We start from the raw sequence: 25,857 nt of genomic DNA, 5'->3' as shown, positions 1-25,857 counted from the left end.
TAAGAGAAGGAATGGGTGACATTTCAGGTCGAGACCCTTCTTCAGACACCTGAACTGAAGCTCCAGCACTGTACAATAACAATGCTCTCCGTCGTGTGAGCTGCACCGGCGTTGCTCCTTCAACAAACAGTCCAAGGTTGACTGCTTAGGAGTCTGACCACGCTTTCCAACGTGCACTCACCACTCAAACTTCAAATTCCACCTGCTTCGTCAAACGCCATACCTGCTTCAAAGGTTATACTAAACAATTCCTAGTTCGTCCTCGTCGCCAATGTCAGATCCTCGCCTTGATCTGAATATAATACACTTCAAGGACTCTAGAATACAGACATGCTGTTTTTATTCCAACTCCATTCCTTTACATCCCGGCACAATGTGACCTCTGACCTTTCTGACTCATAGTTACACGTGATACATTTAAATACGGTGTCAATTACCATGAAAGGCTAGCCGTATAGAAACATACCAGCTTTTTATTCCTGGGGGTTAATATCTCAGATAACCCATCCTGGACCCAGCACACAGATGACCTCTTCTTTCTGCAACCTTCAGGCAATAGGCACAGAACTCCCACACCACCAGGTTCAAGAACAGTGACTTTTGAACAACCCATCAGGTTCTTGATTTGAAGGAAGGAACTGCAGATGCTGGTTTATACCGAAGATAGACACAAAATGCTGGAGTACCTCTGCAGGACAGGCAGCATCTCTGGAGAGAAGGAATGAGTGAGGTTTCGGGTTGAGACCCTTCATCAGACATAGGGTCAGGGAGAGGGAAACTAGAGATACGGAAGAGTAAAGTGTGAAAACTACGAATTAAAGCAGGCGACAAACAAGAACATGTAGAATGGTTCATTGGCTATCAGGTTCTTGAATTGACCTGCTCAACTCTAATCCTACCTCAGCAACATAAACACTTCTAACTCTACTGTACTTGTTTATCAAATTGTGCTTTGCACTAATGCCATGTTTTTGCACATTATTTTATCTTTTCACTATCTTATTTTAGAGATAATTTATGTTACGATTTATTGTGCTTTGACGGAGACTTTGTGCCTTTCGATGCTGCTGGAAGCAAGACTTACATTACACATTGTTACAAAACCTACCATAAGCTGCGCTACAGATCTGCCACTGCCTGTGCGTGCAATTCCGGAGGCTTTGGGGGGGGGGAGGGCATTAAAATGCAGATTTGTATTGGTTGTCGGAGAGGGATTTCCTCGGGCTGATGAAGAAAAATCGTTCGCGCTTCCGTTCCCAGGTTTTTTTAAATCATTTGCTGGACCATTGCATCGCTGCGTTGAAGCTAAACGCGACTTCTAACGCCTTCAACATCACGGGTCGCAATATCAGGACAAAACAAAAGGTATGTCGTTAATTTAACATATTATCTTGCTTTTTGGTGTGGCTTCATTTTAATCTTATGATGCGAAAAATGTTATTTAGGCATTTTACGATATCGGCTTAAAATTTATGGCAACGGCAACATTCCAATCGATCATATTCCAGAAATCCAAGATAATCAAATTCATTATTTCTTTGCACAATCATGTCATAAGAACATCCAAATCATCTATATTTTGTGTTATTGTCTGTCCATGATCAATATTTTCATACTAAAAATCCACAATACAGTTTTAGTCAGACGTATTGTGCAAAAAATAATGATTTTCAGATTCAGATTCAGATTCAGATTCAATTTTAATTGTCAGTGTATGAGACAATGAAATGCATTTAGCATCTCCCTGGAAGAGCGACATAGCAAATGATTTGAATAAATAATAATAAGTGATAATAAGTGTCCGGGGGGTGGGGGGGTGATTGGCAGTCACCGAGGTACGTTGTTGAGTAGAGTGACAGCCGCCGGGAAGAAGCTGTTCCTGGACCTGCTGGTTCGGCAACGGAGAGACCTGTAGCGCCTCCCGGATGGTAGGAGGGTAAACAGTCCATGGTTGGGGTGAGAGCAGTCCTTGGTAGTTTACAATGCCAAAATAGAAAAGTTGAGGAAAAACAAGTTGTACAGAGTTGCTTATTGGTTACAATCTGAGAAGTATGATGATGCTACTGATTATGATATGCCAATGTACCAGCTAGCAACTGATCTTCTCCATAAAGACTTGGTCTTTTGCTATAAATTGTAATTTCTTTACCTATCTGTTACGGACTTACAGCATATAATACAATAATATTAAAGTTTTGATCTTGAGAATATCACATTTTGGAATTTTCAAGGCAGTCCTTGGCGATGCTGAGCGCCCTCCGCAGACAACGCTCGCTTTGGACAGACTCAATGGAGGGGAGCGAGGAACCGGTGATGCGTTGGGCAATTTTCACCACCCTCTGCAATGCCTTCCGGTCGGAGACAGAGCAGTTGCCATACCATACTGTGATGCAGTTGGTAAGGATGCTCTCGATGGTGCAGCGGTAGAAGTTCACCAGGATCTGAGGAGACAGATGGACCTTCTGCAGTCTCCTCAGGAAGAAGAGACGCTGGTGAGCCTTCTTGATCAGAGTTGAGGTATTGTGGGTCCAAGAGAGGTCATCGGAGATGTTGACTCCCAGGAACCTGAAGCTAGAAACACGTTCCACCTCCGTCCCGTTAATGTGGATGGGGGTGTGCGTGCCGCCCCTGGACTTCCTGAAGTCTACAATGAGATCCTTGGTCTTCTTGGAGTTAAGGGCCAGGTTGTTGTCAGCGCACCATGCTGCTAAGTGCTGGACCTCCTCCCTGTAGGCCGAATCATCGTTGTTGCTGATGAGGCCAATCACCGTTGTATCATCTGCATACTTGATGATGGTGTTAGTACCATGTACAGGTGTGCAGTCATAGGTGAAGAGGGAGTAGAGGAGGGGGGCTCAGCACACAGCCCTGTGGAACGCCGGTGTTCAGATTGAGGGTTGAAGAGGTGTGCTTGTCTAACCTAACAGACTGGGGTCTGTTGGTTAGAAAGTCCAGTATCCAGTTGCAGAGGGAGGGGTCGATGCCCAGGTTACCGAGTTTGGTGATCAGTTTTGATGGTATAATGGTGTTGAATGCTGAGCTGTAATCGATGAACAGCATTCTTACGTAAGTGTCTCTGTTGTCGAGGTGGGAGAGGGCGGAGTGAAGTGCCGTTGAGATGGCATCCTCCGTATTCCTGTTCTTGCGGTAGGCAAACTGATAGGGATCCAGTGTGGGGGGTAGGCAGCTTTTGAGGTGTGCCAGGACCAGCCTCTCGAAGCACTTGGTGATGATGGGGGTAAGTGCAACTGGGCGGAAGTCGTTGAGGCTTGCCGCAGTGGAGTGTTTTGGCACTGGCACGATGGAGGTGGTTTTAAGGCACGTGGGGACAACTGCCTGGGCAAGTGACAGGTTGAAGATGTCAGTCCAGACGTCTGTCAGCTGCGCAGCACAGGCCCTGAGCACGCGCCCGGGGATGCCGTCAGGGCCAGCAGCTTTACGTGCATTAGTCCTACTCAGTGCCACAAATACGTCGTAGGGGGTGAGTGTGAGGGGTTGGTGATCGGCAGGTAGCACAGCCTTGATGGCTGTCTCTAGATTGTCCCTGTCGAAGCGAATTTTGATTATCTTGAGAGTGGATGTTTCTGGATTAATTTATGGGAATTAAACATTAAATTCCTTCCATTTGGCATTTAAATTCATGACAAAGTGAGATTTAAAATCATGTTATATTGTGAATTCTTGTATGAATGGGATCAGTTTGTTATTTGTTATTTGGATACTTCGGCTATTTAAATTTTTTAGCCTATTCTTAAGAAATGGATAGGTTTAGATCTAGTAATTGAATTTGGATGAATTTAACTGATTAGACGAATTTAATTGATTTGATGAAACTGATGAATATGAATTTTTTGTTGAGTATTTACTATTTGTTTTAGCGTTTAACTTTATCATTTCTATCTTTTTTTCTAAAACTGCAAATAATAACATGTTTCTGCTAATGCTGTTCAGTGTTTTTTTTTCTTTACATTTTAAACAGATGTCTCCGAAGAAGAAATGCAAAATTGTCAATCCAAATGCCCAGCAAAAGAGACTAATTGAGACAGCATTCGCAGAGATTATCCGAATTTGGACTACTCCAAATGTGATGATCTACAGGACATTCTTAATGGGAAAGTAGTGGGCTGAAAGGCATGTCATGCGTGGTTTGAAGAGCAAAAACTCTTGGTAGTTTACAATGCCAAAATAGAAAAGTTGAGGAAAAACAAGTTGTACAGAGTTGCTTATTGGTTACAATCTGAGAAGTATGATGATGCTACTGATTATGATATGCCAATGTACCAGCTAGCAACTGATCTTCTCCATAAAGACTTGGTCTTTTGCTATAAATTGTAATTTCTTTACCTATCTGTTACGGACTTACAGCATATAATACAATAATATTAAAGTTTTGATCTTGAGAATATCACATTTTGGAATTTTCAAGGCAGTCTCGGTGTTTATTACTATTTCTATCACAACGATCCATTTTGTAATTAGCTACAATTAGGTAACTAATTATATGCTTTAATTTCAGGCCATCCAAGTAAGATGTTTCATATTTGTTTCAGAATGCTTCAATCTATAATAACTGAAACTTTCATTCAGTTCTCTTAATTTATAAAAGTTATGGGCTTTTGACTGTCCTTGATCACAGCTTTGTTAAGTCAATGGAAAAGCAATAGGGAACAAGATGCTAATTTCCGAGTATGAAAATGGCCATATCTTTTTTAATACTGAAGATATGAAAGTGAATTAGGTGTCAAATTAAAGTATTTTATGCTTTATCTGATGGGATAAATTACAGGCTTGATTTTTAAAATCTCAAAATTTTGTAACATTCCTATACATGGTATATGTAGGAACAGCAGATGCTGGTTTGCACCGAAGTGGGACACAAAATGCTGGAGTCTCTGGAGAGAATGAGTAGGTGACGTTTCCCTTCTTCAGGCTGTTTGTACCTATGCCTCGTCGTACTTGTGTATTTGACAATAAACTCCACTTGTTAGTTACCTCAGAAGTTGAAACGTTAAATATTGTTTCCTAATAAACACATAAACGCCACCTACGGTTTTGATCCCTTACCGAGACAAGCTACCGCCGTCAGCTTTACTCTGTGTGGGAAGGAACTGCAGATGATGCTGGTTTAAAATGCTGCAGTAACTCAACTTTTTTTAAATTTCAAAATAGACTTTTTAAACTCAGCTTTACTCTGCCCTCTTCATGAGTGGCGGTTGGCAGCAAAGATGATGGAGCGGAGCTCGGCTCGAGCAGTTGGTTGGCAGTTGACGCACAACAGCCCGAGCGTGCGAGGCGGGACTCTCGTGCACGGCCGCCTCGTGGAGCAGCCGACCAATCAGCGAGCGAGAGACAAACCGGCCGCCTCGTGAGGAGCTGACCAATCACCGATCGAGAGACGAAGGATAACGGCCACTCAACAGCCGGTTCGGAGGAGCTGACCCAATCACTGAACAGGAGACAAAGGGAAAACGGTTCAGAGGAGCGGACCAATCACCAAGCGAGAGACAAAGCGGAACGGCCAGCCCCCGGCCGTCACAACGTTTCGCGACAGCAATTTGCCTCACGGCAAATCCCTGACTTCAGGTAGCAGGTTGCTTGATTGCAGCTTTGATCAGCACCAAAGATCCTATAGCAATCGGGGGAGATGCCACTGTACTGTCTATGTCCTTTTTAATTGAAGATAATAATAATAATAATCTGCCTTTAGTTCAATATGGTAAGTGACTGAATCCGGTATAAACATTAGTTCTGTACAATATACATTATTGTTCTGTGTAATATTGTTCTATATAAGAACGTTATTTTTGTTTAGTGAAGTGCATTGAAAGCTCTCAGCTGCCGAGAGCTTGCTCATTTATGCTTCAGAACAGTTTTCCAGGATAATACACGATTATTGTGCTTTTGTCTGTCTTGGTATTTAGAGGAGCTCATGTGTCAGCTGGCTCGCGCCAAGGTGTCCTGTCAAATGCCACAGATTGCTTGATTGTTGCCCTTCAGATTTAGGTTTATTATTGTCAAGTTTGTCGATATACAGTGAAAAGTTTTGTTTTGCTTGATATCCAATAGGATCAGATAATATTATACATAAATACAATCAGCCAAACTAAAATGCAATAGGTAGAGCAAAGAGAAATGTTCAACCTCAGGTGCCTACAGGCTGTTGCAAAGGTGAAGGAGACCGTCATCAGAGACTTCTTATTCGCTGATGACTGCGCCCTCAACACCAGCGCAGAGCAGAAGATGCAGCACGATATGGACTGCCTCTCATGAGCCTGTGACAACTTAGGTCTCACCCTCAGCACTAAAAAGACTGAAGTTATCTAGCAGCCTGCGCCTGAAAAGCACTACCAATCACAGTAAACAGTAAAGGGGCAGAACCCACTGGCAGTCGACAATTCACCTATCTTGGCAGCACACTCTCACGAGCACTGAACATAGATGCAGAGCTCAATAACAAGATATTCAAGGCCAGCGCTGTCTTCAGTAGGTTTCGTGAAAATGTTTGGGAGAGGAGAGGACTCAGCATTCTTACCAAGATGAATGTCTACCGTGCAGTAGTTTTCACTACCCTCCTCTATGCCTGTGAGACCTGGACTGTCTACAGCAGACACGCCAAGCAGCTCAACCACTTTCACTTAAGCTGTCTCCGCAGACTCCTCCACATTAGGTGGCAGGACAAAATCCCGGACTCGGAAGTCCTGCAACGGGCCGGCATCCCCAGTGTCTACAGCCTCCTTCAAAAGCCAAAGCTAGATGGGCTGGCCATGTCATCCGAATGCCAGACCGTCAGCTACAAAAACAGCTGTTGTACGGAGAACTGTGTCAAGGCAAGCGCTCAGTTGGGGGGCAGAAGAAACACTTCAAAGACAGCCTCAAAATGTCCCTCAAAGATCTTAACATCAATCTCAATAGTTGGGAGTCGCTTGCTCGGGACTGCCCAACTTGGTGAAGCAAGATCACCACAGGAACGCTTGCAGCTGAGAAGAAGCGCACCGCCGAAGCTCAGAGGAAACACGCCGCGCACAAGGCTCGAGCCACTTCAACTTCTACTGCAGCGCCACCCAACTGTGTCCCATATGCGGGCGAACCTTCCGGGCCTGGATCAGTCTCACCAGTCACCTCCGGACCCACAAACAAAAACACTGAAGTCATGGTCTTCTTCAACTACGAAGGACGAACAACAACAGAATGGAGAATATAGTTCTCAGCATTGTAGCACAGAGACAAAGCCCAATATCCACAATGAGGTAGAGGAGAATTGGACTGTATCCCAGCTGATTGAATGACCATTCAGAAGCCTGATAACAGGGGAAGAAGCCTCCCCTGAGTCTGATGATGCGCACTTTTGTTTCTATATATTTTGCCTGATGGGAGTGAGGATAAGAAGGAATGACCAGGATGAGAAAGTTCTCTGATTATGTTTGCTCCTTTCCCGAAGCAGCGTGAAGTGTAGAAGGAGGCACTGATGGAGAGTCGGTATGATGGGCTGGATGGACTGCATCCATAACTCTCGGTTGCTTTCCCGAAGCAACATGAAGTGTAGGTCCTAGGTCTGCAGTGGCGCTGAAAAAGCTAGCTTTCCAGGCTAGATAGCTAGGTCGTCTCTTCCATAGGAAGACCTTGCATCTCGGCGTGGAGAGTTAGAGCGCTGTCTCTCTCTGCTGTAGGATGGCCTCACATTGAGGAAAGGAGAGCTGGAGCACTTTTCAGCTCCACTGTAGGACGGTCTGGTGTCACGGAGCGGAGAGCTGGATCGCTTTTCAGCTTCACTATGACCAGAGTAAACACGGTCTACCAGAGATTTCCCATCTTGTTCTCAACTGCTCAGGTGAGGTTCTTTACTAGTTTGGTCTGTGTGACACGTAGCATCCATCTCATCTTCATTTCTTCTGAAGGTTACTTTTGATTGTTGTGCTACATACTCACTGGTGCGCTGCAGTGAATTCTCTGGTTGTGAAGGGGATTCCGTATCTTTGAAATATGCTGCAGTTAGGCCCAGTTGTGTAGCAGCTGCCTCCATAACATCAACCTCAGTTTGAGCAGCTACTACTTCTTTCTGAACTTTTATAGCTTCTAGCTTGGCTTCCAGTTTTGCCTTTTCTATCTTTAAATCCAGTTCTCTTTTCAGGTAAGAAGCTCTAGCTTTAGCTGCGCCTGCCTGAAAGGCCATTCTCAAGTTGCGAGTTGACACAAGAGGTAACCCGAGTTAAACCTCGTGGTAATAACGTACGATTAGCGTACGGCATTCGTGGACACAACGTAGTGCATCGTGGCGCTAACGGCATCGTGTAACTTGTCGACTCTTGCAAAAAATCAAACATGTTTGGAATTTTCCACGAGTCAATTTTACTCTTGTGATTAAGAATTGAAACATTTTAACTCGTTGTAATAACGTAGTGGCCCGTGCGTTTACCTTAGTGTATCGTGAGTCTACCGTGGGAACTCTTTAACTCAGCGGGTAGGCAGCAGCAGATTGTGGATCCCTTCAGTTTCCCAGCGACAATCACCTGCCATAACGCGAGAGAAATCATGCACTGTTATAGGTCTCTTTTGCACGTCGGTGTTTCTGTTTTTCTCCACTGATTGTTGGCCCTATCTATCACCACCCCCACCTATTCCTCTGGAGTTGGAGCGGGGCTGGGCTGGAGTTGCTGTTGGCTGTTGGCCTCTGGGTTCTCCATGCTTGCAGTGGGCCTGGTGGGCCTGGGGGTCGGTGTCCCGTTGGTCCTGACGTCTCCGGCCAACCCCTGGACAGGAGCTGAGACTGGGAACTGTACCGCCCTTGCCCCCTCCCTCTGCAACTGCAAACAACCCCACTCCCCTGTTCACCTAACCCACCCATCCCCCCCCACCCCCCACCTTTCCCTCCCAACTCCAGTCCCGTCCCGACCCCCTGGGAAACTGAAGGGAGCGACTGCCCCGGTGCGACTGGCATCGACCTGCTGACATTGTCGACGTGAAGACAGTGCAAAGCCCGCGCGCCGGTGCAATGGGCGGGGAGCTGGTGAGGGGAGGGAAGGGGTCACACACATGGCCGAGAAGCAGAGGGGTGTAGGTGGGGGTGGTGATAGATAGGGCCAACAATGAGTGGAGAAAGACAGAGACACCGACGTGCAAAGGAGACCTACAACAGTGCATGATCTCTCTCGCGTAATGGCAGGTGATTGTCGCCTGCCCGCTGTTTCTGACGCTAAAGCCTTGGGATCGTTGCCCTTCGTATTGGCGTGGAGGGGAGGGGGGTATTGTGCTGTTTGGTCACCCACTGCTATCCCAGGGACAGGGAGACACAGCGGCTTTTGAGACTGGTGGGCAATCACTTCCAAAGTTCTGCCCACACAGTCAGTACACCTATCCTACACTTGTCTCCCGCACTAAGATCACCCCGCAGAGAATGATCCCAGCCTAACCCAAGAGCCATGTCACCCCAGACAGATTACTGACGCCCCCCCCCCCCCCCCAACCTCTCTCCATCTCAACTCACGCCTGGGCACCGAAGCAACTCAGGAGGCGAACCCTGAGCTCCGTCTCACAACAATCTGATGTGCACATCCGTCCACATTCAAAGATTTAATCTCCCGTCTCCCCACAGTGTGTAGACATGGCAGTAAATTCAATTAAAACATATCAAACCTGTGTGTTTCAAACAAATCATAAGTATAACTGCTCTGGCACTGGATGGAGCGCATTTTCCCTTTGTAGGTCATATCAATAGATGCGGCTGCTCTGAATTATATCTTGAAAACAAAGCCACAGGATGGAGAGGTCTTCTTTAACACTGTTGCTTATTAAAACATAACACAGTTGCTTATTAAAACAAACCTTCAATCAGGATTGGCTCAAGAGTAACTTGGAACATCGCAGAAATGACAAGTAAACGGCAAACTTGTCATACCCGTGGGAACTCGGTTAAACTCTTGATCATACACTTGCAATCTCGTACACAACCACGAGTCTTTCACTCGGGGTACCTCTTGTCTCAACTCTCAACGTGAGAATGGCCTATGAGCACGGGCTTTGGCTAGGGCTAAGCTAGCACTGGATGCTACTGCTGAGCGTCCTGATTATTTGATGAAAATAAAGATGCCACTGATCTTATTTCTAGCCCTTCCTCCGGAGCAGCAGTTTCTTTGTAGTCATCATCCTTGTTCATAGCCTTCATTAAGTGTTGTTTCCATCAGTGGAGCTGTTTCAGAAACAATTTTGGAACCTGAATGTTTCCTTGGGAAGCCCGAATGCTTCCTTAAATGTGTTTACTTCGTGCATCATGTTCTGGAAAAAGAAATGAAGCCTCCATTGAAGCAGATTTGGCATTGCAACTATGACATAACAGGTTGTTATAGCGGATGATAAGCTGGTTTTGTGCAGTTTCTGTTGGCTGCAAAATGCATCATTTGGAGACATTTTTAAGACGTTTCTGTGTGATAACTGCTGTGATTTGTCCTGAGCACATGTAAGCGAAAGCCACACTTGTTTAAAGGATGTGTAATAAAGCTCTTATTCTGTTTCTAGGCAAGCACAATGGTAGCAGTTGGCCTGACAGTTGCGGCTGCAGCATTTGCAGGTTTGTATTGAAACTATTATGTTATTTAACAGTTTTAATCTAAATCCAATCCAATCCAATCCAACTTTATTTGTTAAGCACTTTAAGACAACCAATGTTGACCAAAGTGCTGTACAGAAGAAAAAACAAGACATCATAAACAGACAACATAACAGAACATAACATAACAGCTCACATAAGGCGCATAAATCACATATGAAATACAACAATAAATCAAACGACATAAAACATGAGTAAAAATAATAGCCATGCAATAAGCAATCAAAATAAGAAACCAATCAAGCAAATAAAGTCGACATCTTACTGGGTATCAAAGGCCACGGAGAAGAGATGGGTTTTAAGAAGAGATTTAAAAACAGACAGAGAAGAGGCCTGTTTAATGTGGAGAGGCAGATCGTTCCATAATTTGGGTGCCGACACAGCAAAGGCACGGTCCCCTCTGAGCTTCCGCTTAGTTTTAGGCCCACTCAGGAGCAGCTGATTATCTGACCTGAGAGAGCGGGCGGGTGTATAAGGGTGTAGAAGCTCAGATAGGTAGGGCGGGGCAAGACCATTTATGGATTTAAAAGCAAATAAAAGAATTTTAAAATGGATCCTAAACTGAATAGGCAACCAGTGGAGTGAGGCTAAAATCCAGCCCATGCCATAAATGGTAGATTTAGTAAGAAATGGTAGAATGGTAAGAAAGTGTGGATGTTGATTTTTTTATGACAAAAATAATGAAAAAATACATTTTCCTACACTTACACATTTGATTCCTTATAATTATTAATTACAATCATGCTGTGGCATGAATTAACATGTTATATAGAGAGTTAAAATTGTCATAAAAAATCATGGAATAAATTGTATTTCCTTATTTGGGTTAAAGATTGTGTCTCGACTATATAACTTCAGGGTTTCCCACTTTGAGCTGGATGAAACATACATAAGGTAGAGGGCAGTCCCACAACAATAAAACTACACTAAGAGTAGGAAAATATACGGGATGATACAGCACTGATTGATATTGTGATTGTGGAAGATTATTGGTAAAATTCACAAGATAGTCCCGGTTTACTGCTTTTTCCACAGGCCTGTAAAAGGTTGGTTAAAATTTGTATCCAATTCCTTTATACAAATGAATCGGCTCTACCAACCTGTTGACAATGCAGTTTACGTTAAGATTTCTTGTGTGTTTTCCAGTGCAGATCACAAGGATGAAAGGGGCATACAATCTCAGAAGCTGTATAAGTTGGCCAGTAAAAATTGAAATGGATTGACAAGAGGTTTTGATTTTTAAATACAAAAAATAGGGCTGTCCGTCATTATTAATACAAATCAACATGATGCGATAACCTCATGCCATGGCGAAAAGACTCACAATTTGAACACACATTCAAAAAAACAGCGTAAGGCCAAGCCAGTTTCAATTGATTGAGCAGCTAAAAGGCAAAAATTTAAAAAGCAACCATAACTGGGAGTAACTACCATTAGTGGTATATAAAGGGAAGGCAGGCGCTAGCAGAGTGGCCATTCAGTGCGAGAAAGCAAGACAATGACATTTCCTTGTTTTGGTTTCTTTAGTCTAAGTGCAGTTAGGGCATTGGCATGGGCTGGATGTGGGAAGTCGGGGAAACTTTATTGATGATTATCTTGATGGCACAACTCAAAGACTATTTGACGTCATATTTTAACTTCCCCACTATGTACTGGAACGACCATAGGGCCAAGAGCTTAGATAGGGTAGAATATGTCAAGTGTGTTCAGGAAGGTTTCCTTGGTAATTCCCATTAGAGAGAAATTAAGGCTCTGGTCAGGAAAAGGAGGCATGGAACAAGTGTAAGCAGCTGGGATCATGTGTATCCCTGGAAGAGTTTCATGAACTGAGGAGCATACCTAACAAGGAAAATGGGGGAGGGGAGGGAGGGGGGCAAAAAGGGGACAAGAAATAGGCCTGGCAGGTAATATTAAGGAAAATGCAAAGAGATTGTACAAGTACATTAAGGGAACGATGGTAGCTAGAGAGTGAATGGGACCCCTCGGAAACCAAAGCAGTCATCTCAGTGAGAAGCTACAGGAAATGGGCATGGAACAAGGTCCTCAATGAGTATTTCTCTTGTTTTTACCTTGGAGAAAGACATGAAGACAAGAGAATTTGGGATTGTCCATATGATGGTCGAGAGGGTACTAGACGTCCTAAAGTGTATGTAGGTAGATAAATCTCCCAGGCCTGAGGGATACATCCAAAGACACTCTGGTACGTTAGAGAAGAAATTACAGGAGCCCTGGCTGAGATATACCAATTATCATTAGACACAGTTGAGGTGCCAGAGGGCTGAAAGGGAAAACCCGTGAACTATAGACCATGGAGCCTAACATCTATCGTGGGCTAGTTACTGGGGAGTATTCTGAGGGATAAGATGGGATAGACGGGGATGATTCGGGATAATCAGTATGATTTTGTATGTGGGGGGTTCTATTTTATGAATCTGAGTTTTTTGAAGAAGTAACCAAAAAGATTGACATTGACTGTATGGACTTCAGCAAGGCATTTGATAAGGTTCCACATGGTATTCTCTCGAAGGTTAGATTGTGTGGGAGAGGAAGAGCCAGCCGACTCCATAGAGAATTGGCTTCATGGAAGCAGAGGGTGATGGTGGAAGGTTGTATTTTCGGATTGGAGGCATCAGTGTGCCTTATGGATGGATCGGTGCTGGGCCCATTGCTGTTTTGTGGTTTATATCAACAATTTGAATGAGAATGTTCAAGGCATGATTAGTAAGTTTGCGGATGAAACTAAAGTGGGTGGTATCGTAGATAGCTAAGATGGTTATCAAAATTTACAGCAAGATCATGGTCAGCTGTGCAAGTGGACTGAGGAATGGTCAATGGAGTTTAATGCAGATAAGAGAGGTGTTGCATTTTATGAAGTCAAAACGCAGGATCTTCACAGTGAATGTCAGGGTCCTGGGGAGTGTTGTGGCACAGAGGGATCTAGGAGTGCAGGTACATAGTTCCCTGAAAGTGGCATCACCGGTAGATAGGGTAGCCAATGCTTCAGTACATTTGCCTTCATCAATCAAGATATTGAGTATAGAATATAGAAATAAGGAACAAGAGATGCCGGTTTACAAAAAAAAAACCCCACAAAATGTTGGAGTAACTGAGTGGGTCAGGCAGTATCTCTGGAGAACATGGATAGGTGATGTTTCGGATCGGGACCCTTCTTCAGACACTCAGGCCAGGGCCAGTGAAGCTGCTGCAGCCCCTCGCCACATTCCTGGCCACAAAAGGGCCAGGCCTACCATCTTCGACCTTCACCACTTTCACAGCGGCTTTCAGGCCGTTGCCAGGATGTAAAGGACGAATAAAACAAAGCGTTTGTTAAGTGTCCTTGAAGAGTGTTTATTACATTCCGATCAAGGCGAGGATCTGACACCCCAACACCTTTTATAAAGGGCACTAAAAATAGCAATATGTGGCCCCACAATAGGAGGGTTAAAAATGGAAAAGCCCTTGGGGTCCAAGAGATGTTAGCAAATTGTGTCCAAAAGTAATTCTGCGTCAGGAAGCAAAAAGTAATAGTAATTACTTTACATCCTGGCAACATGTGCCCTCTGACCCTTGACTCATAGTAACACGTGATACATTTAAATATGACGTCAGTTACCATGACATCCCTTCCTTATCAAACAAAAAGGATATCCACATCATCACATTGTAAAATGAACATTCCAACACCATTTCGGATATGGCATTCATTACATTGATAACATATCACTTTCACATGTCAATACATCTCATAGTCCTCATATCTCTTGGGTGGTCTTGTCTGATGTTTTGGTCTGACCACTGCCTCTGTTTGCACTGGTACTGGATTCTGATCTGTCATGTCCTGTTCCATTAGTTCATAATCTCGATTATGGTTTTGGATAGTCTGTTCCTCAGGCTCATGCATTCTTGGCATCAGTTTGGTAGTCTTGAGTCTGATCCCCCACAGTCTCAACTTCAGTTTGCAGTGTCCCTGGACTATCACATATTTGACTCCTTCTGGCGATTGGACCATCACCGTATTCCTTTGTCTTGGCCACCACTGTGAATGGTTGTGGAAAGAAGGGTGTGTCCATTTTGCTTGAACTTTCTCTCCTCACTAGCACCTCATGTCCTGGCATCACACCTGATGGTTTGTCACCTCATCTCCTGTCTGCATAGAGCTTTGATGGCTTTTTCTTTTCTGCATCATGATCTCTCACCTTAATCATTTACCATGTCAGTAACCCATGGTATCTCTAGAGATTGGTTCTGACGTTCCACTTCTCCATTAGCTTGCAGTCACTTTGGTGTAACTTTGTGATGGTACACACCTGTTCTTCATGTAGTCAACAAACTTCTGAGAAATGAACTGAGGCCCGTTGTCTAAAGTTGAGTATTGGAGCAAAGAGGTCCTTCTGCTGTTGTACAGGGCCCTAGTGAGACCACACCTGGAGTATTGTGTGCAGTTTTGGTCCCCTAATTTGAGGAAGGACATTCTTGCTATTGACGGAGTACAGCGTAGGTTTACAAGGTTAATTCCCGGTATGGCGGAACTGTCATATGCTGAGAGAATGGAGTGGCTGGGCTTGTATACTCTGGAGTTTAGAAGGATGAGAGGGCATCTTATTGAAACATATAAGATTATTAAGTGTTTGGACACGCTAGAGGCAGGAAACATGCTCTCGATGTTGGGGGAGTCCAGAACCAGGGGCCACAGTTTAAGAATAAGCTAAGCCGTTTAGAACAGAGACGAGGAAACACTTTTTCTCACAGAGTTGTGAGTCTGTGGAATTCTCTGCCTCAGTGGGCAGTCGAGGCCGGTTCTCTGGATACTTTCAAGAGAGCTAAATAGGTCTCTTAAAGATAGCGGAGTCAGGGGATATGGGGAGAAGGTAGGAACGGGGTACTGATTGGGGATGATCAGCCATGATCACGTTAAATGGCGGTGCTGGTTCGAAGGGCCGAATGGCCTACCCCTTCACCTATTGTCTACTGTTATCTGGTTTGCAATATCACGTTGCCACATGGAATGAATGGACTTGACTAAACTTGCTTCTGAAATGGTGAGGATTTCTAGAAGCCACTTGAAACACATGGAAACATGTGGCTCAATAAATGATTCTTAATGGTTCAATGTAAAATAATTTACCTTTATAACTAGGAACAATGTCATTGAAAAGTCTCATCTATCTGTTCAAATTCCTCTCTGGGTTGTCCTCCATATCTCTGAAACTTCATCTATAAACTACAGAACTCCGCATTCCTCCAGAAACTTCTTTAATTTGCTTTAATCCATCACTGGTGTATGTAAAGTCCTTCATCAAATAGCTTGATTACACACTGCTAAACCAAGGATAACTTTCTTCGATGAGATACTTAAAGTGATTGCTACCAGTGGAGTTGCATCCTGCCAGCAAAGTGAAGCCAAAACCCCGCAAAATTATGAACCAGGGAAGCCTACAGTCTGTCTACACAATGTTCACTACGGTTCTGTGACTTTTACCTCCAGCCTTAGCTTCATTTCACTGTTTAAAAGAGGAAACATATGTGCTGCATGGTGATCCCTGTTGCTGTATCGAGGTCCGCAGACAGCTTTTCCTGGACTGCAGGAATTAGAAGTCAGATTTTATACAAATCGCACATTGCAAGGCATGGGACCCAAGTAGCCGTGATTCAGATGTGAAAGTTGAGGGTAATACAAAAGTTAGAGAGCATTAATTTCAAAGCAAGAGACCGGACAGGTAAGAAGGATGAACACAGGCGTGGATCGTAATCTGGGACTGACATATTATAGCCATTACAGAAACATGGCTGATGGAGAGACTGCACGGGCAGCTCAATGTTCCAGGGTACAAATGCTACAGGAGGGATACATGGGGAGGCAAGAAAGGATGGGGAGTTGCATTTTTGATCAGGGTGTACATTTTGGCTGTACCGATGGAAAGCATTCCTGGGGGAAAATCGCCTAGTGAGGATATATGGGTGAAATTGAGAAGGAGGTTACAACGCCCTGACCGTCAGCAGGAATTAGATGAGGAAATATGTAGGGACATCATTACTATTACATAGTTACTGGGTGTTTTTTTATCATCGGAAGACTATTCCACAGTTTTCTCTTTTTGGTGACAAAGTGCAGATGTTGAGATCTTGAGCAAAAACCCAAGTACTGGAGGAACTCGGTAGAGAATCTGTAGGAATGACGAAAGAATTGATATTTCGTGTCAGAACCCTTCTTCAGGTTGATTGGAGTAGGGAGGAGGGAGGGGATAAAGCTGGAAAGGAGAGGGTGGTACAAAGCCTGGCAGATGATAGGTGAATACAGCTGAGGGGGGCTTAGATTGGCCGATAGTAGATATGTTGCAAAACTTACCTTCAGTGGCGCTGCAGTTCTGTCACTGCCCGTGTGCGCGACTTTGGCGCCTTTGAGAGGGGGGGGCGGGTATAAAACGCCGTTTCCTCCAGGCTGTTGAAATCGATGTTGTTCAGCCTGTTTAGTTGCTGACGAAAAATCGCTGCGACATTCGTTCTCTGCAGTTATTTTTAAACTAAGTTAATTGCTATAGTAAATTAAAAATCATCTTCTAAAGTCGCGAATGCCGACAATGGGACGGATCTCACGTAGGGGACATAGGAGGCAAGGTACGCTGTTTATTTTTACATTAAAAAGTGCTTCTTAAGATCCTTTTAATCTAAATTTTAAGTTGCGAGAAGGTGACTTGGAGCCCATCCGAACCGGCAGTATTTTTCCTGCCGACATGGGGTTCAATTCACTGCAACCGCAACGTTCCAAATGATCGCGTTCCAGAAAAACCCACTCGCAAGATGATTTAAATGGCCATTAATTTGCAGGTATTAAACACTAAATTCCTTCCATTTGGCCTATAAATCCATGACAATGAGATTTAAAAATCATGTTATATTGTGAATTTTTGTGTGTATGTTATTTGGACACTTAGGCTATTTAAAAATGTTGATCTTTTCTTAAGAAATGGACAGATGTTTAGATCTAGTAATTGAATTATGTAATTAGCTACAATTGGGTAACTAACTAATTATATGCCTTAATTTCAGGTCATCCAAGTAAGATCGTTTCATATTTGTTTCAGAATGCTTCAATCTATAATAACTGAAAATTTCTTTCAGTTCTCTTAATTTTTAAGAAAGTTATAGGTCCTCGATCACGGCTTTTGTGTTAAGTTAATGGAAAAGCAATAGGGAACAAGATGCTAATTTCCAAGTATGAAAATGGCCATAACTTTTTTAATACTGAAGATATGAAAGTGAATTAGGTGTCAAATTAAACTTCTTTTTATGCTTTATCTGATGGGATAACTTGCAAACTTGATTTTTTAAATCTCAAAATTTTGTAACATTGCTACAGATAGGGTGGAGCTGAAATTGCTGAATTTGGCAGTGTGGTTTAAGTAGGTATGTTGCAAAACCTACCTTAAGCGTCGCTGAAGATCTGTCCCAGCCCGTGTGTGCGATTATGGCGCCGTTTAGAGGGGGGCGGGTTTAAAACGCGATTTTCCCTAGGCTGTTCAAATCGAGCTTGTTCAGCCTACTAAGTTGCTGACGAAAAATCGCTTCGAGTTTCGCTTGCTGGAGCTATTTTTACATTTTACGGGTTTATTTAATTGTTATAGTAAGTTAAAAATTAACCTCTAAACCCGCGACCGCCGACAAAGGGCCGGATCTCATACAGGGGACAACGGAAGGTAGGTTGTTTATTTTTACATTAAAAAGGGCTTCTTAAGATCCCTTTATACAAAGTTTAATGTTGCGAGTAGCTAATTTGGGGCCCCATTAAATCCCACAGTATTTTTCTGCGCATATGGGGTACAAATCTACCACAATGTGAACGTTCTAAACCAGCGCGTTCCACATGATCCCACTCGAAAGCTGATTTAAATGGCCATTAATTTACAGCAATTGAATACTAAATTCCTTCCATTTGGCCTATAAATTAATGTAAATGAGATTTTAAAATCATGTTTTATTGTGAATTCTTTGTGAATGTTATTTGGACACTTAGGCTATTTAAAAATCTATCCATTTCTTAAGAAAAGTATACATGTTTAGATCTAGTAATTGAAGTTTGGAATTAGCTACAATTGGGTAACTAACTAATTATATGCTTTAATTTCAGGTCATCCAAGTAAGATTGTTTTATATTTGTTTCAGAATGCTTCAATCTATGATAACTGAACATTTCATTCAGTTCTCTTAATTTTTAAGAAAGTTGTGGGCTTTTGACTGTCCACGATCACAGCTTTTTTGTTATGTCCATAGAAAATCAATAGGGAACAAGATGCTAATTTCCGAGTATGAAAATGGCCATAACTTTTTTAATACTTGAGATATGAAAGTGAATTAGGTGTCAAATTAAACTTCCTTTTATGCTTTATCTGATGGGATAAATTGCAGACTTGATTTTTTAAATCTCAAAATGTTGTAACATTGCTAGTTTAAGAGGACGAAATCTGGTTGGTGTGAAAGTTTAGATGATCAATTGGGCAGTAAACTGCAAGTACAATTTAATCCATAAAGGTGTGAGGTAAAGGATTTGGGGAGGTGCAACAAGCCAAACAGAATACATAGCAGACAGCAGAATATTGAGGTGCAAAGACCATGAGGTGACCAGAAAGACACAGGATTTTCTTTTTTGAGCCAAGGCATTGAATGCAAGAGTAGGGAGGTCTTACTAAACAACACTAGTTATTATCACTGCCCAAGTACTGTATGCAATTTGGGTCAGCACAGGGTAGGAATGATGTGTTTGAACTGGAGAAAGTGCAAAGGAGGTTTAAGGATTTTGCCAGCATTGCAGATTTGTAATTCATGTTATTTTCCTTTCAGAAGAGACTTGTGGTGGACAAAATTGTAAGAGCGCTAGAAAGAGTCAAGAGAGTTTTATTGTCTTGTGTCCCAGATAAGACAATGAAATTCTAGCTTGCTGCAGCACAACAGAATATTGTAAGCATAATACAGAACAGTTCTGTGTGTCTATATACCATAGATATACACACATAAATAAACAGATAAAGTTCAATAGGCTGTTATAGTTCAGAGTTTGTTAAAGACAATTAAAGAAGCAACTATTTCCTTTGGGAGTCAAACTATGACACCATAAATGTACTATGTTTATGTACTATGTACAGTATGCTATGTTTATATATTCTGTTGTGCTGGTGCAAGTACGAATTTCATTGTCCTATCTGGAACACTTGACAATAAAACACTTTTGGCTCAATTTAAAGAATCGATAAAAGAATGAAAGACAACAAATAATTTTCTTCCTCACCCAGAGGGTCATGGGGTGTGGAACTCGCTGTACCTCAGTACACGTGACAATAAACTGAACTGAAAGGGTGGTAGAGGAGGAAACCAGAGGCTGGGAAATTGGGATAATTTTCTATGATTCTACAAAAAAAAGCCCTACCTGGAACATTCACTTTCCAAAAAAATATTATTTTACATCACCATTAAAACTAATTTAACAATTCACATTTTTTCTGTCTGCATTCAACAGCTCTGGAAGGAATGTCAGTCTGTCATCTCTCAATGAAACTGAATTAGTGTTTTGTTTTTTTAATCAAATTTAATTATCTGAATATTACATCACTCATTTTTATGAAGACTGGGTTTTTGTTTTGCCCTTTTAGGCCGGTATGTTGTTCAAGCCATGAAGCATGTGGAACCTGCTTTGAAAAAAACCATTCAGAATCTGCCAAAATCGGTTAGTTTTTTTAATATTGTTTAGTATTTATATTGTTTGGTTAAACTGGTTAAAATCAAAGTCTGAACCATGTCTTTACACCAATAAAGTTTTAATCATACCAAACCCTGTCTGGATGTACTCATCTGTAAACAACGGATGTAAATTTGGTTCCTTGACACCACCTTTGTAGCTAGCAGTGGACCATAGTACATCAGATCGCTGTTTCCAAACCGTGTAGAGCCTGTTTCTGCGCAGTTCCCAAAATCCACAAGACTGATCTGGCTGGCCTGCTATTGCAGCCTGATGAGGGAAATACAAGTGGTTCTACTTCATCTTCATTGACCTGATTCGCATTAACATTGCTCCCAAATGCTTATGATGTTAAAAAGAAAATAGATGGCATAAACGTAATGTTTATTCATTTGCAATACCCTATAAAAGCATGACAGGACGTATGTTCCAGCAGATTTGAAAATGCCTTTGATACACTTGGGTTTGAACATTCTTGATGTTTAAAAGGGTGTTAGATTAAGATGAGGCAAAATAATTTGGAGTGGTTCCGGGCAAAGGGAAAACAATGGGTTTAAATGGATGAGTCTACAAGAAGTTGGCAAAATTAGTGACCCAAATAGGCTAATTTTCACCATAGCCATCCAATTCTTTGATATCATCTTATATGTCTTATATCATCCTACACCTGGTTGACCCGAGGCCTTTTCAGTTCCTTGAATAGTGTACCAACCTCCCCCACCCCTCTACCATTGCCTTCCTTCAACTCACTGAATATGTGCTTGCAAAAAAACAACTTCATCTTTGTTTTGGTGAGATGTAAATGGGAGTATGTATATTGCTATGGGAACTTATACGAGTCCAAACACCACTCACATCTTCCCCTCTCCCGCACCATTCTGCTTTCTGCAGGGACCACTCACTCTGTTTGTTAGGAGATGCAACACTTATCCGTAGGTATCATCCCACACTACCATCTAGTGACTTAAACAACCCTTCAGGTGCATTTCCTCAAACCTCATCTACTGTATTTAGTTCTATCACTGAAGCTTCCTCTACATCGGGGAGACTATGTATAGCTTGAGGCATCCATTTGCAGAGCACCTGTACTCTTTGCGCAATGGTCATCTTGAGCTTCTGGTTGCATGTTACTTCAAGTCCCTTTCCCATACCCACGTGGACCAGTTTGTCCTCGACCTTCTCCATTATCACAGCGAGTCTAAATACAAACTACAAGTACAACACCCATTCACAACACAATATGAGCATTGGGTTTTCCAGTTTCAGGTAACCGACAACCCGTGTTCTTTCCACGTTCCATCTCAGTTGTTTATATTTATCCTGGCTATTTTCCCCTGTACATTCTCAGTCCAGATGCAGGATCTTGATCTGAACCACTGACTGTCGCTTTGCCGCCACAAATGCTGCTTGATCCACCGAATTGTTTCAGCAGTATTTTTGCTCAGGATTCCAGCATTTAGTCTGTGGAGTCTGAAGGTTTCCGCCCTGCTGAGTTACTCCAGCAATGAACAATGTCCGTCTCTGTGCTATATGTAAACGGTCCATGTTTCATTTCAATTCTTCCTTCCACCCTCCCTTTCTGCTTTTTCTGATTATAATCATGTTTCTTCATTCTCCACACCTTTGATGCCCTTTCCATCCCTGCTGTTACTTCATCTGGCCTAATCTCAACGTCGCTTCCCTTGCCTTTATTTCAGGGGATACATTTGCAACCAGTACATTCCACATACACCTTCAGCAACCTGGTCAGTGTCTGAAAGGGTTACTCTCTCAAGGGTGCTTTGGATCACTTCTCCATCTCCAGTATTCTCTCCATTTTCATAGTACCTTTTCGATGTAACCTACTCTTTCATCTGTCTCATTGCTTTCCAAGGACCCAAATACTTCTTATGACGCAGCACTTTGCTTGTACTATTTTCAGTTTAGTAAACCACATTCCCCTCTACATTGTGAAATCAAATGCAGATTGGGTGATTTTCTTGTATTTTCCTGTAATTATTCATTCCATGTCAATTCCACCCTCTACATGGTTCCAAAGGAAGCTTAAGAAATAATGCCTCAACTTCCCGAAGCATATTATAATTTTGTGAACTCAAAGCTGAATTGGAGGTTAAGTCATTCCAGCCCTTTCCCTCACACTGAGCATTTGGGTTATTTTCTTTTCTCAAATGGTAACCTCTAATTTCATTTGTCTCCTATTTGCAACGTCTCCAGCCAACCCTTTTGTTACTCGTTCATCTTTACCACTTTTACCATTATTTGTATAATTAAATCTCTCCATAACTACACGAAAGGCACTTTTCTATCTGTCCATCTCAAAGGTATGAGCACAAAAACTACAGCTATTCAAGGGAAAATGTTACCCTTGTCGTGTCTGGGAAATTAATATGTCCTTTTCATTATTGCTCACACCCAACCAATATTTTAAAACTGGGATCTTATTGGGCCCAGACCAGTCAAAGTGTACCATTTTATTTAAAAGGCAAACTGCTTTGTAAGAGCGTGACGTCTAATGCTGCTGAATATTTTTCAAGTACTTTTTTCAGCTTCTACTCACTGTTCACTAATTTATATTAAAGAATGGTGCATTGTTTTGTCAGCAATGCCCAATATGCAAAACTATTTTAGTTTTTAATCACTGCTTAGAAATGTGATTTCAGGCTTTCAGTGGATACTACAGGGGTGGATTTGAAGCCAAGATGACAAAAAGAGAGGCCACTCTGATTCTGGGAGTGAGGTAAGATGATACTTCGTATTTTATGATAAAATGTCCTGCACAAGGTGGCATTATGGTCATAGGTATTTAATATCAAAATAATCATGAAATTATCATTTTTTTTATGGTCAGGATTAATTTGGCATGCATGCTGGTTTTCATTATATAGTCCTGCAGGGCAGTGTCACGATGTATGCTAAATAAAAGCACTTGTTGCTCTTGCTTATTCACAAGCACAACACGCCCTTAGAAAAAGGAATAAATATTAATCAATGTGGGTTCAGTCTCAATCATACAGTACAGAAACAGGCCTTTCAGCTCAACCCACGCATGCCAACCAAGGGTCCCCATCATAGTTAGTCCCTCCTATCCACATTTTGTCCATATCCCAATAATCTTTTCCTATCCATGCACTTGTCCGTTTTTTTAATGCTGTTATAGTACCTACCTAACCACTCCTCGTTGTTTCATATCAGCACTACCTTCCGAGTTAAAACATTTCCCCACACCTTAAACCGATGTCCTCTGGCTCTTGATTCTCCTATTGTGGGTACGTCTCTGTGCATTCACCTATCTATTCCCCTATTGATTTTATAAACATCTAAGATCACTCATTAGCATCCTGCACTCGAAAGTATAAAGTCCCAACCTGCCCAACTTCTCCCTATAGCTCAGGCCGCGAATCCTGGCAACATCCTCATAGTCTCTGCATTATTTCCACCTGAATGACATCCTTCCTGTAGCTGGGTGACCAAAATTGAACACAATACTCCAAATGCTACCGTACCAACGCCTTGTACAACTGTAATTTAATATCCCAACACCGATTGATGGCCAATGTACCAAAACCTTCTTTACCACCCTCTCCACTTGTGCACCTTTCTGGGACCCATGTACCTGTACTCCTAGACCCCTCCACTCCATAGCACTCCTCAGTGCCCTATCATTCATTGTGATGATCCTGCCCTTTATTGATTTCTCAAAATGCAACACCTCACTTATTTGCATAAAACTCAATTTCCCATTCCTCAGCCCACTTGCCTAGCTGATCAAGATCCTGTTGTATTTTTTGATAACCATCTTCACCGTCTATGACAACATCCTGAATGCTTTTACATACACTTTGACAATTCACGTGGAGCATTTTAAATAGCAACATTTAGATAATTCTGCATCGTATTAATAAATTGTCATGCGGCTACTGACAGGACAGAAAAAGGGTTGTAGTCCTTAACAGGATTTTAAATTTCTTAGCCCCACAGCTAACAAAATTAAGACCCGTGAGGCACATAGGAGGATCATGGTACTTAACCACCCAGATAAAGGTGAGGATATACTTTGAAAACCAAACAAATTCTCAATTTTTAATTGTATTTTAAAGTACTTAATCATTATTTATTTGGCAGGTGGATCTCCTTATCTTGCATCCAAAATCAATGAAGCTAAAGATTTCTTGGATTCTCAGAACAAAAAGTAATCTTGTCCAAATGCCAAACTACGATCCCTTTACATAAATGGAATAAATTAGTTTGTTATTGAAGAGGTTTATTAAACATGTAATCACTCAATAAATCATTTATGAAGTGATATTATGTGTTGGCAGGTTAAAACTTGTCCCTTCTAATTACATTCACCCATTTCATTTAAAATAGCAACACTTAACAGAATTATTATGTAAAATTATTAAATCAATTGTCAATATGGCCAAAAGATAATATTCCCATTTGTATAGAAAAGGTGACTCATTATGCAAGAGTATCAAATTTTGTAAAAGGATTGTTTTTTACTCTTCTGTCTTATTGGTGTAACAGGCAAGAAGAGGTCCCCCACAGCAAAGTTCTTTTCAAACTCTTTTTTATGCAATGTGCCTCTGCAAAAAGTGAAATTACACAAAATTGGTGTCAAATTATTAAGTGCTCTCCAATTTATCTTCAAGAGTTAAACATCCGATGGAACATCCGAGAATACAATGAATTAGCAAAGAAACTTGCAGAAATATGAAATACATTCTGTTTCATAGTTTAGCAAACACATGGTAAAATTGTGCATTGATAAAGAAAGAATGCAACAAGGAATTTATCAATCGTCAAATTGTGTAAAAAACAAGACTGAACCCCCAGAGACTGCATTGTTTTACTGAGTTGAAGAATGGAGGAGTGAAAAATGTGTAAATACCATATATCCACTTTTAAGAGAACACTTGCCTTGGATTCAGGACAAATCAGTTTAGTGGCTGATAGATTCATTAAAGCTGAAAACAAATATTGATGGATTAAACTGCATAATGTTTAAAATTCACTAAGATGACACTGCTCTTTATTCTAATTCTTCGTTCTACTTCGTCACCTTTGACCTCCAACTGCAGCCACCACTCCTCCTGCCATCAATGGAGCTCAATGCAATGAAAACTCACCCAATTCAAACTTGCCCCGAAAGTGCACTTTCAGATAAAAAGCATTTCATGCACTATTTTTTCCTTCAGATTGAGCAGCTACTGTGTTTTGTTTTAATGGTCTGAGAATAACCTTCTACGGTTTATATCAAATTGCTGGTACAACTTGCACTTTGATCACTTTTTTTGTTCTTTCCTTCCTTCCTCTCATTTTAACCAGCATATCCCAGTTTGAACCTAAAATGTTAACTATCACCTCCACATATACTGTTTTTCCTGCTGAATTTTTTTCAATCTTTTCTGTCTCATTAACCTAATAAAATTCCTATGGCGTCTGATAGACCAGTGAAAAAATTGAGGATTTGCAGAACCGACTTAATGTTAAAGTTTAGTTCCACAGATAGTCTTGAATGCCAACACCC

The 25,857-nt window shown here is 41.9% G+C and overlaps 1 protein-coding gene and 1 long non-coding RNA gene across 2 annotated transcripts; one reads left to right on the top strand and one right to left on the bottom strand.

Annotated features, from left to right (window-relative positions):
* Positions 1-250: 250 nt before the first annotated feature.
* LOC116980066 lies at positions 251-11,125 on the bottom strand. Its single transcript, XR_004413846.1, has 3 exons — positions 11,113-11,125; positions 2,635-2,637; positions 251-446 (listed from the first exon to the last, which is right to left on the bottom strand). It is a non-coding gene; the product is annotated as an uncharacterized LOC116980066 (long non-coding RNA).
* Positions 5,529-24,630, top strand: dnajc19 (DnaJ heat shock protein family (Hsp40) member C19). The gene is made up of 6 exons (XM_033032158.1): positions 5,529-5,716; positions 10,510-10,561; positions 20,242-20,315; positions 22,988-23,064; positions 24,298-24,368; positions 24,450-24,630. The coding sequence occupies exons 1-6, from the start codon at positions 5,714-5,716 to the stop codon at positions 24,518-24,520; spliced, it is 348 nt and encodes a 115-aa protein (XP_032888049.1). The 5' UTR covers positions 5,529-5,713; the 3' UTR covers positions 24,521-24,630.
* Positions 24,631-25,857: the final 1,227 nt, after the last annotated feature.

Source organism: Amblyraja radiata, chromosome 13 (genome assembly GCF_010909765.2).
Source record: "Amblyraja radiata isolate CabotCenter1 chromosome 13, sAmbRad1.1.pri, whole genome shotgun sequence".
Lineage (NCBI taxonomy): Eukaryota > Metazoa > Chordata > Chondrichthyes > Rajiformes > Rajidae > Amblyraja > Amblyraja radiata.
Note: the sequence above shows the minus strand (reverse complement) of the source record. Positions and strands in the feature narration are given on the sequence as shown.

What these genes read in the sequence shown, in the direction of transcription:
- dnajc19 (XM_033032158.1), top strand. An exon ending in TGCGGCTGCAGCATTTGCAG is followed by an intron (nt 10,562 to 20,241) that starts GTTTGTATTGAA and finishes TTGCCCTTTTAG; the next exon opens with GCCGGTATGTTGTTCAAGCC. An exon ending in ACTTAACCACCCAGATAAAG is followed by an intron (nt 24,369 to 24,449) that starts GTGAGGATATAC and finishes TTTATTTGGCAG; the next exon opens with GTGGATCTCCTTATCTTGCA.